This window comes from Aquarana catesbeiana, linkage group LG07, assembly GCF_042186555.1.
Source record: "Aquarana catesbeiana isolate 2022-GZ linkage group LG07, ASM4218655v1, whole genome shotgun sequence".
Lineage (NCBI taxonomy): Eukaryota > Metazoa > Chordata > Amphibia > Anura > Ranidae > Aquarana > Aquarana catesbeiana.
In genome coordinates, this window is record NC_133330.1 from 165137704 (window position 1) to 165149754 (window position 12051).

The 12051-nt window shown below is 44.0% G+C and overlaps 1 protein-coding gene across 2 annotated transcripts in view; it reads left to right on the top strand.

Annotated features, from left to right (window-relative positions):
- ATF6 (activating transcription factor 6) overlaps nucleotides 1-12051 on the top strand; it is a 202756-nt gene that overhangs the window by 26174 nt on the left and 164531 nt on the right. For both annotated transcript variants that reach the window (XR_012235302.1, XM_073592844.1), the window contains exon 2: nucleotides 8051-8130. Coding sequence is in view for 1 of the 2 variants with exons in the window: in XM_073592844.1 (XP_073448945.1) it covers nucleotides 8051-8130 (80 nt within the window). In the remaining variant the exon portion in view is untranslated. The remainder of the gene's footprint in view (nucleotides 1-8050; nucleotides 8131-12051) is intronic.

The following is a 12051-nucleotide window of genomic DNA, read 5'->3' on the forward strand; positions in this document are numbered from 1 at the left end:
CACTGTCTGTAGAGGTATGTCTGTTGGGACTTGTGGAACCCCTGGCCCCACGCCGGGCAATCAGAACCCTGCTAGGATTATTACTTTACTATGCCCGTAAGTCGGTAGCACTCAGATGGAAGGCCTCATCCGCACCCTCATTAAATTTTTGGAAGGGATTAGTGAATGCGGCTCTACCACTATACAAGGCTACCTACTTGTCATGCGGTTGTGCCAAAAAACTCCACAAAATATGGGATATTTGGACGGATTCCCTGTCCACTAATGCAGACTCGATGGACAATTAGTAACGTCCTACTAAGTACTGTGGTTGATCCAAGTGGCATCTCCGATCTCATAAATACCCCTGGGTTGCTCGGTCAATAGTCATGGGGGGGATTGCGAATGGGTAACTATAATGTACACTTTATTTCATAAGCAACTAAAGTAAGCTTTATAGGGTATATGTAGAATCGGATTGATTTGGATATTCTACACAGGTGGTTGAGCGTGCAGTGGTTTAGGTAGTATTTAATATATGGTGTGTGTGTGTGTGTGTGTGGTTTTTTTTTTTTTTTTTCCTTAGTTTGTAGTTGTAGTGACTGAGCCTGGGTATGCCCAATAGGCTCTGTATTGTTTTGTTTACACTTTGAAATTACAATAAAAATAACTTAAAAAAAAAAAAAACAAAACATGTAAAGAGGAGATTATCTTCTAAAAAGGTAGGACTTTGAAGGATATGAGGCTGTCACTGAGGTGAGTACACAATCAAGGTAGTTATAAAATTTTTATTGTGCAAACATTATTAAAATTCCATAAAGATAGAAAAAAACATATCAAAAAGTGCAAACAATAGCACAAAGCTAGAGTTGAGTTGATATTGATACTTGTTTTCAGCAAGAATAGCTTGAGTTCATTGAAACAGTACTCCAACGTGTTTCGCAGAGTAGTGTCTTTGCTTCTTCAGGGAAACTCAGTATATGTCTAGTCATTGTTAGATGAAAGAAAAACACCATTACAATCATAGCAATCTATAGATTGTGTGTGGGTTTTTTTTTCGTTAAACACAATGTTGCATAAAAATATATTTGTAGTCAGAGTCTTCACTTGGAAATGCGATACCCTAACTACCACGGCCTGAGGTGTGCCTTGGCCTAGCTGGTGAGTATGCATGAAAGAGGGCAAAAAGACACAAATATAGGTGTAATAAGAAAGCTTGATGATGGGTAGTAACAATCCCTCTAGTAGAGTAGCGCTTGCCTGGAGTGCTACAGTATATGTATCCGGTATGACAGGAGGAAAACCACTGTCCCATAACTTAATGATAAGAAGGGACTCCCTATTGAAACCTGTGAAGGTGCCCAGAACCCAAATAAACGTCTTGTGAATGATTGAATTAAGCCTGATGCCTGAAAAAACCCAGACATAAGAACGGACGGTTTGTAGTGGGAGGATACGTGGGAGAAAGGGAGCAAGGGCTGGCCCGAGGAGCGACATAATGGCCAAGAAGATCGAACACTTCAGACCCCTGCAACCTCCTACTTAACTGGTGTCCGTTTTTGAAGTGCTGGATACCTGATGGATGTGTTTGGAGTTGATGGATAAGGCCAATGCGCTATGGCAATATGCATCGTTGAACATGGAGAAACCATACCAAGCATACAGAAAACTTGTCCCACGTGATTTGATCGGGTCGTGCTTCTGCTTGTAACCTGACAACCAACTCCTGAACAGGGGAAGTAGGGCCAGACTCTACCCTGGGGAATTAGTTTTGTGGCATAACTCAGCATACCCAAAGTGACTGTAAGCACCACTTGTTGAAACAGGCTGAGGATCGGACAAAAAAATTAATGGTCTGACGTACCTGAGCGGTTCCCCAGGCAACCTCGCAATCAAAATATTGGAGCCTAGAGTGGAACCCAGAAAAAGATGATATACGGCCCGGACCTACCACTTTGTGGGCCATCAAGAGGACGTTGGTTCAGCACACACCCTGAGAGGGACTGCAGATCCTTGGGCGGTAACCAGGGATTCCACGCAAAAGGAAATTAACCAAATAAATTAAACCCCTGACCCCCCCCCCTGCAGGTACCCAAGAACCAATGGAGTACTGGCAAAGGTTTCGAAGCAAGGACTGCTTTTGACCCAAAGGTAAGCCCAATGGTGAAACGACATCTGCACCATTACCTTGCCCTCCCAACGGGCATGTCTGATGGAAGTATCTTCAAGCATTGGTGATATCAGCTTGGATAGCCAATACCCCCCCCCCCCCCCCCAACTGTAGCAAGTGCTGAATCGTGAAATCCCTGGACGAGTACTTTGATTAAAATGTTTCCGCAGGAAAGAGGGCAGACAAAAAGTAACAAACAAAATTGGAAACTTGCCATTGGACACCCCGGTGGGCCGACCCACCACCTACAGAACGAAGGTGAAGAACAAGACCAAGTCCCCCTTGGAAATTACTGCTTCCAGTAACTTGATCAGCAACGAAAGTATGACTGTCTGCTGAAACCAAGATACTACACACGAAAGACTCAGATGAGATAGTGATGAGGCCCACGTGCAGGTCTGAAAATACTTCCAGCAGGGGCTGGAGACTGGATGGGAGATTCCCACAGCCCCTGACTAGGAACATTACTTGGCTCAGACATATTGAACCAGAAGGCTTGATAAAGACCGGAGGACTAAGGGGATGCTGACTTGCCTGCAGGAATGTAGGAAGAGCAGGAGCTGGGGGTGTGCTGACACCCGCCTCTGACCACGCAAGCTTTGTTCACCTCCATCCTGTCTAGCAACCATAACAGGTCATGGAGAGCATATTAAGTGTATATATAAAAAAGGGGGTAATGGCGCTCCCTAAGGCTAGTTCTGGCTGATGAGAAAAAAATGTGAAGAAAACAATGATGAGAAAAAATGACTAAATTATAAAGACGGCACCCTGGCTCCAGGCCAGGTTGCCCCCCGAAGTAAAAGATACCTGACAGTGGTATGCAAGCGACACTCCCTATGGGGAATGTACATCAAAGGTGAGTTTACATACATTCAATGTGTATGAAACCATAATAATGTTATTGTATAAACGTACACCCACTTAAGTGGTGAATATTAATAATCCTGTGACTAATATATATCAAAATATCAACAATTACAATAAGCATATAAGTGACCATAGCGTGTCAGTGAACAGACATTTTGAATTAATTTTAAATCTTGATCTATTTTGTAAAGTGTTTTTATCATTGCATGATTAGTAGGCAGTCCATAGTTGTGAAAAAATCTTCACCGTGGTGAAAAATAAATAAAAAATATAAAATGAAAATAGACATTAAGCTCAAACACGTGACTTGAGTGCATTCAACGTCTTGGTGACTTGGTGCTCCCCCTCAAGGATCCCCACTCACCAGATCCATTCACCCCAAAGGGGTAATTCGCATGCAAATGTGACCTCTACGATCTCCTCGTCAGCGTAAAGGATGGGTTCACGAGGTGGTCCTCAGCATACACAGAAGCATGGAACTTTGTTACTCATGTGAAAAAAAGGAATGGTGGACTCCCATAGTGTAGTACATTAAAAATAAAATTTATTCCAACAAAAATAAAGTTGATTCCAACAAAAAATAATCGTTTTTCCCTAGATAAAAGTCTCCAATAAAAATACCACAGACCAGCACAGCTGGCTATGGTATTGCAGCAGCAAACAATGTGTTACAGCAAGCATATATCCAGAGCACCGCTAAGTGGACTAGATATACCTATCCATAAACCGCTCAAGTGGATTGGGAACGCTCGTACCGCTAGGTGGAGGTAACCTGGACGTTTGCGCTCCACCTGCGTTCCAGCGGCCTAATTTTGCGGAAGTGACGTAGCGTGCGTGGCGCCGTCGTGCGCGTTTCGTCATAGACGTCCTCAGCGACGGTACCCGCACGCCACGCACCACGTCACTTATTAGGGAAGCAGCCATGTCGGTGCCGCCCCTCACACACAGATGCGCCTATCGTAATAGTGTATAGGAGGGATTACAAAGCTTAGTGCACGCCTCTCATTTACAGAACTGTATGCAATGATGGTTAAACTTAGATGGCTAATATGCATTGTTCTAATAGGTGTGCGGCATCCAGTATTATGGCTGCTTTCCTACAGAGAGGTCACTAACGGGGCATGTCAGACAATTTACACAATATTAAGTATGAAATGAAGGGAGTTAAATAGTATCCTCTAGTGGTACGGTTTTATCAACATATCCTCAGATTCTAAGTGTGTAACAAATATTTGTTATAGCCATCATGCCCTTGGATTCTGATTTACTTTAGATTAAGTGTGATGTACATGTCTGCTTCCCCTTAGGAGCTGGAGGATATGTTCACACACTTAGAATCTGAGGATATGTTGATAAAACCGTACCACTAGAGGATACTATTTAACTCCCTTCATTTCATACTTAATATTGTGTAAATTGTCTGACATGCCCCGTTAGTGACCTCTCTGTAGGAAACCAGCCATAATACTGGATGCCGCACACCTATTAGAACAATGCATATTAGCCATCTAAGTTTAACCATCATTGCATACAGTTCTGTAAATGAGAGGCGTGCACTAAGCTTTGTAATCCCTCCTATACACTATTACGATAGGCGCATCTGTGTGTGAGGGGCGGCACCGACATGGCTGCTTCCCTAATAAGTGACGTGGTGCGTGGCGTGCGGGTATCGTCGCTGAGGACGTCTATGACGAAACGCGTACGACGGCGCCACGCACGCTACGTCACTTCAGCAAAATTAGGCCGCTGGAACGCAGGTGGAGCGCAAACGTCCGGGTTACCTCCACCTAGCGGTACGAGCGTTCCCAATCCACTTGAGCGGTTAATGGATAGGTATATCTAGTCCACTTAGCGGTGCTCTGGATATATGCTTGCTGTAACACATTGTTTGCTGCTGCAATACCATAGCAAGCTATGCTGGTCTGTGGTATTTTTATTGGAGACTTTTATCTGAGGAAAAACGATTATTTTTTGTTGGAATCAACTTTATTTTTGTTGGAATAAATTTTATTTTTAATGTACTACACTATGGGAGTCCACCATTCCTTTTTTTCACATGAGTAACAAAGTTCCATGCTTCTGTGTATGCTGAGGACCACCTCGTGAACCCATCCTTTACGCTGACGAGGAGATCGTAGAGGCCACATTTGCATGCGAATTGCCCCTTTGGGGTGAATGGATCTGGTGAGTGGGGATCCTTGAGGGGGAGCACCAAGTCACCAAGACGTTGAATGCACTCAAGTCACGTGTTTGAGCTTAATGTCTATTTTCATTTTATATTTTTTATTTATTTTTCACCACGGTGAAGATTTTTTCACAACTATGGACTGTCTACTAATCATGCAATGATAAAAACACTTTACAAAATAGATCAAGATTTAAAATTAATTCAAAATGTCTGTTCACTGACACGCTATGATCACTTATATGCTTATTGTAATTGTTGATATTTTGATATATATTAGTCACAGGATTATTAATATTTACTAAAGTGGGTGTACGTTTATACAATAACATTATTATGGTTTCATACACATTGAATGTATGTAAACTCACCTTTGATGTACATTCCCAATAGGGAGTGTCGCTTGCATACCACTGTCAGGTATCTTTTACTTCGGGGGGCAACCTGGCCTGGAGCCAGGGTGCCGTCCTTATAATTTAGTCATTTTTTCTCATCATTGTTTTCTTCACATTTTTTTCTCATCCGCCAGAACTAGCCTTAGGGAGCGCCATTACCCCCTTTTTTATATATACACTTAGTCTGAAGCACCTTCGGGGTGTCTCCTCAGGGGGGGGCTGCATACCTATATATTGTCCTAAGCGCAGTCATTACACATTACTCCATGGAGAGCATATTAGCCCACATGAATCTGTGTTAAAGAATAATGCCTAGAACATGTTTCATGCCGGTAGTTGAGAGTAGCTGGGACAGAATTGGAAACAATCCGAAGCTGGGAAAGAAAAACCCCCGTGACAAACACCGCTGTGTGTTGAAGTATGGACCAACTTCTTGATGATGGAGTGCTACCATGCTCTGAACCCCCACGTGGGGTTGAAGGGATGAACCTGAATTAGTTTGCTTCTGAAACATGCGGCATGCCAAACCCAAGGAAACAAAACCTAGAGAAAACTGACAACAGACAACCAGACATGAGAACACCACCCCTCTATGCCTACCTGAGTATAAGAATGTGAGCAGTAATGACCAGACCACAGCGCGTGAATGACCCTGATGCCGGGCTCCCATGCCCACCAGAGTGTATGAAAGCAAGTGAGCCTGAGTAACCTGCAGCGCAGAGACAGGTAATTAAAACTGAACACTCAGGACTGGTGTACCCACAGACCATGGTGGGTAGTCATACAGGTATAATGAAATGAAAACGTGCATCATATGACGTGTGTTATACGGGCGAGAAGATTGTGATCAACAATCATTTAAAAACTAAACCTCAGTCCGTATGGATCTGTAGACGTGATAGATCCTGCAATGTGAGCACTAGCTAACTAGACCCAAGTAAACAAAGAAACATGAACGAAAGGTACGATGAGACATGGAAACAAACAAAGATGAAACGGCTGTTTGTTTTTTCCCGAACTGCATGGCACCGACCTGCTGTGGTAGAAAACGTGCTATAGCAGAAAACGCTAAAACAGAACCGCTATGACTGATCCGCTATGACAGAACATGCTGACAGAACCGCTGTGACTGATCCGCTATGATATCACCACTGTGACTTGACCACGCTGTGGGAGCACACGCTTTGAAAGACCTGCTATGACAGAACTGCTGTGACAGGAATATGCTTGGATCGACACCGCCCTGCCTGAACACACTGACAGCACACGCTATGATTGTAACATGCTGACTGGAACACGCTGTGACAGAACACGCTATGACAGTACCATGCTGACTGGACATACTATGACTGAAGCACACTGATAAAAGATCGTTACTCGAGTTCAAATGGCATATATGAAGAGACTAATGATTTGCCCATTGCTAGTTAGCAGTATGACCGGCATACTGTGTAGATACTGCTTTCTACCCTTGATTTTTACCAACATTTGCGTTGCATTTTGAGAGGATTCTTGAAAACTGCAATGTAAGCCTGTAATCTAGCTACCTTTGGCAGGTGCCCCCCCCCCCCCCCCCCCCCATGATGCCGGCATGAGCCCGGGAGAATTAGGTGGATGGGGCCCCCCATGATGCCAAAAAAAAAAATGGAAGTGACCTGCGTCGGCTGCAACCCTGAATGCAACACCGGATCAGATTGGAGGAGGGATATGTACCCCTCAGGCTCCTCCTACAAATACAGGCTGACCTTCTTACATGCTGTGTAATGTGTGAAAACTGTATGTTTGGCCTAAACAAATCAAGGAATCAAACTTGGTAAAAAGTTGATTGTGATATAATGTTAGTTTTTTTTTTTTTTTTTCTTTGGGGCATATGTTTCTGCTTCAGTTTTCCCGTGTGTGTTTTTTAATTCATGGCGAAGATAGCTAATACTTATCATATGTAGAACCCTGGCATTCTGAATAAACCAGATCTAAAAAAACTGCAGGTGTTTGATGCTTTCATCCATCTTGATGAACACATTTTACTCCAGTGTGTTCCTTCTAAAGATGGTTTCTTTAAAAAAAAAAAAAAAATCTAAATTGTTTACTGTTTTTCTCAATCATCAGAGAACAAAAAGAACCTTGCCCTCGCTATGTTTATTATGTGTTCCAATTCATACAGCATACTGTACCTAAACAATATGTTTCTTAGGAGAAAGTCATGGCACAGCAGTAAGTGGAAGGAAATCTCCTCAAAGTCGGGAGAGATCCCATTTTAGAGGGGGTATGGTTATCCCATGAATCTACGGTTTGGATTTTCCATCCATTTATTATTATTATTATTTATTTTTTTTTTTTTTTTGTCCTGTGCAGGTGGTCACCTAGACAAATTAATAGAATGAATCTTCCTATCTGAGTCAAAGTGAATGATTTAAATCCTCTTCTTCTTTTTTTTTTTTTTTTTTCCCTTTTAAGGTTCTTCACTGTTTGATGAATTGAACGGCTTAGTTGATGTTGATGATGATTTATTTCAAGATGGGGAATGCAATATCTTTGTAAGTATATAATCTTTTTCTTTTTTTTTTTATCAAAAAGGGTTTTATTGCTCATAAAAAACAAACAGTACATTTATACATGAACCATAATCAACATTTTTTTCCCAAGTATTAAAATAGCCATCAATCAAGTATTATAGTTTACAACTTAAAACTTTCAACATTCGGACTATATGTCCCATCTGATTTAACCAGAAGTATGTTCTCCAGTTGCCGCACACCTTCCTACTCCATCCTCCATTTACACATTTTCTACAGCTACATGTCATATTTGTCATGTGGCCTATCTCCCAACCACCTGACAGATACCTCATTCAGTCTTTGAATTCAAGCACTTCTTAACAGTCTCATCTGTACCAATTCCATGGGGCTTATTCCAGGCACATCTAACCACGGGTCCCACAGTCTATCAAATTTTCCAGGGCTCCCCCTATGCTGGTGTATATATATTTTTCCATTATAAGTGTTTTTCCCATGTTTTGTAGCCATGTTTTACAACTAGGTGGCGTAGCAGATTTCCATCCCATCAGTATTACCTTCCTAGCCTGAAACAGCGCCCGTGCAAAGGCGACCCTCGTCACCTCCTCCGCAATCACCCCCTTCAGAACTCCCAGTAAACAACACAACGGATCTAGGGGGACATTGGCCTGGAACACCTGATTTAGTGTAGCCAGGACCTCCGTCCAGTACCTATGGAGTTTGGGGCAACGCCAAAGGAGGTGAATCAGGTCCCCAGCTGCTGCCCTGCATCTGCCACATAGTGAGTTGGTGCTCTGCCCATTCTGTATAACTTTACAGGGGTATAATGTACTCTCAATAGGATATATAGTTGGGAGACCTTTTGCGCCACGTTTAGTGAGCAGGTGTTAACCGCTTGCAAAGCTTCATCCCACACCTCCCCGGATATGGGGCCCACATCCGCCTCCCATTGAGCAGCCGCCCTTGTGGGATACCCTTCTATGAATGACGATAATGGCATGTTATAGCATTATGAGATTATGCTTTTAGTCTCTGACGCCTCCTGCATCATATAAAAAACCGGTGTGGGGGACTGGGACCAATCTGTCGCATCCCCTTGTGCTTTAATTGCATGCTGTAATTGTAAATAATAAAATAACATACTGGTAGGCAGAGAATATTTAGCTTGTAAATCCTTGAAAGATAACAATGTTCCATTACTAAAAATCTGATTCAGATGAGTGATACCCCTGCAGCGCCACCTGGGCCCTTGTTGGATCTTGGCTAGTTCTGCATATGTTTTATTTTCCCAAAGTGGGCTATACTTGGTAAAGCCTGTCACATTTTGCAGTTGTTTAGCCTTGTTCCAAACCTTCTGAAGAGGTGTATATGTGGGCATTTGCTTGTTGGGCCTTTGGAAAAGGTGGGCCTCCAATCCCTCGTGTACTGACTCCGCCCCTGTGCCCACCAGCATAAGCTTAGCCGATGAGCCCATCGGCGAAGTGGCCATGGCACCTATCAGATGCTGCAATTGTGCTGCCAAGTAGTATATCCAGGGATTGGGGAGGGCAAGGCCTCCCCCCTCCTTTGAACACTGCAGCTTAGTGTAATAACTACCGGTGTGTTATGTAGCATGTACAGAAATTGTGGCATCAGAATCATCTTTATGAGATTCACTTTCCCTGCCAGGGACATTTTAAGTTTATTCCATACATTTATTTTATCTCTAAACCACGATAGCAGAGGTATTCAGGCTACAGAATTCAGTAAGTTTGGGTGAGATGTTTATACCTAAGTATTTAAAGGTAGATACTATGGGTATCTGGCTTGGGGGTCTCTCGTTAGTTATCGGCGATCCATCTATAAACATTAATGCAGATTTAGTCCAGTTAATAGTGAGGCCTGAAAAGTGGCCAAATTTCATTATAAGGGACATTACCTGATCTAGGGATCCCTCCGCGTCTTCCAAGAACAGAAGCATGTCATCGGCGTAGAGCATGATTTTTTCATGCAATTCGCCATACCGAAAACCCCTAATCTGTGGGCAATCTCTCACCTGTGCCGCAAGGGGCTCTATAGCCAGTGCAAAGAGCAGAGGAGACAGAGGGCACCCCTGTCTAGTCCCCCTGCCCAGTCCAAAGGCATGTGACATTCTATCTGCCATACGTATGGCTGCCCGTGGAGTATCATATAACAGCCTCACCCACCGGATGAACCTGGGCCCAAACCAAACTTGGCCAGAACCGCCCACAGTAACCTCCAGCACATGCTGTCAAATGCCTTATTGGCATCAAGAGACAACAAGGCCCTGCGACCCGTAGAATCCCAGGGAGTCTGCATGTTTAAGTATAGTCGTCTAAGATTGGTCGCTTTAGATGTTCGAGGCATAAACCCTGCCTGATCTGAGTGGACGATTGATCTGACAATCCTATTGACCCGCATGGCCAGCACTTTAGCTAGTAATTTAATATCGCTCTGTAGCAGCGATATAGGCCTGTAGGAGGAGGGGTCTAAGGGGTCTTTACCCATTTTTAGCAGTAGTATGATATTAGCTTTAGTCATGGTGGTGGGTAGCCTTCCCAATGTAAAGGAGGCATTTAATACACCTCAAGCAGTTTGGGTAAGATTATTTCGCCATATTGGGTATAGACCTCCATGGGAAGCCCATCGTCCCCCGGGGCCTTGCAGGTAGGGAAAGAGGCTGCTGCCTCCCTCAATTCGTCTAGCGAAATTGGTGCTTCCAACTCTCCCCTCGTTTGGTGGGTCAGAGTTGGAAGTGTTATTGTACCCATGTATGTCTGCAGTTCCTCGTCTGTGTAACTGTCACATGGTTTGTATACCTCAGCATAGAAAGATGCCAGCTCCTCTATAATTTTCTCCGGATCATTCACCAGACGTCCCGAAGAGCTACGTATCGCTCCTATAGCAGGGGACGACTGTTGAGATCTGGCTATCCTAGCCAGCAATCTGCCAGTTTTTTCACCTTCTTCGTAAAATGCTTGTTTGGTAAAGAACCGTTTGCGTTCCGCGGCGGAGGATCTCAACCGGTCCAGGGACTCCTGAGCCGATATCCATGCCTCCCTCGCGGACTCTGATGAGTCTAAGACAAAAGCAAGCTCCAATTGCTTCACCCGGTCTTCCACCTGTATCAGCAAGGCTGAGGAATTGTATTTTATGTCAGCAATTTCAGCTATAAATGTACCCCTTAGGCATGCCTTAAATGCATCCCATCTCATTAGTAAATCAGTTTGTCTCCGGTTGTCAGAAAAGTATTGTTCTATCTGTTTCACTACTCTATCGTGGGAAGTAAAAAGTTTTAACCAAAAAGCATTCAGTTTCCATGGGGCTCTCGGTAGTGAGGTCGCCGGCCTGGTAATAAGGTAGGCGGCCAGAGGGGAGTGATCAGAAACCCCCCAGGGTAAATAATCCACCTTGTGCAGAATGCTTAGAAGTTGTGGGGACCCCACACACAGGTCTATACGGGAAAGTGACCCATGGGTTTTGGAAAAGCATGAAAACTGTTTGGTCGTGGGGTGTTTAGCTCTCCACAAGTCTAACCATCCCACCTCTACCAGTAATCTACTCAAAATAATGCCTCTGCTCCCCGAAGGCGGCTGTGCCGGGGGATGCCTGTCAAGTCTGGGATCTAGGTAGCCATTAAAGTCTCCCATGATCATTATAGGGACATCAGGTTTGTCAAGTATATAATCTTAAACTGAATAAATGAGTGCAGCATTTGAGACCCGGGGAATCCCAACTAAGCATAAGCTATATCTCTAAGGGTGCTTTCACACTGGGGTGGTGCTGGCGTTAGCAGTAAAGTGCCGCTACTTTTAGCGGCGCTTTACCGCTGTTATAGCGATGCTTTTCGGCCGCTAGTGGGGCGTATTTAACCCCGGGCAGGGCGGTGCGGGAGTGGTGTATACACCGCTCCTGCACCGCCCCAAAGATGCTGCTTGCAGG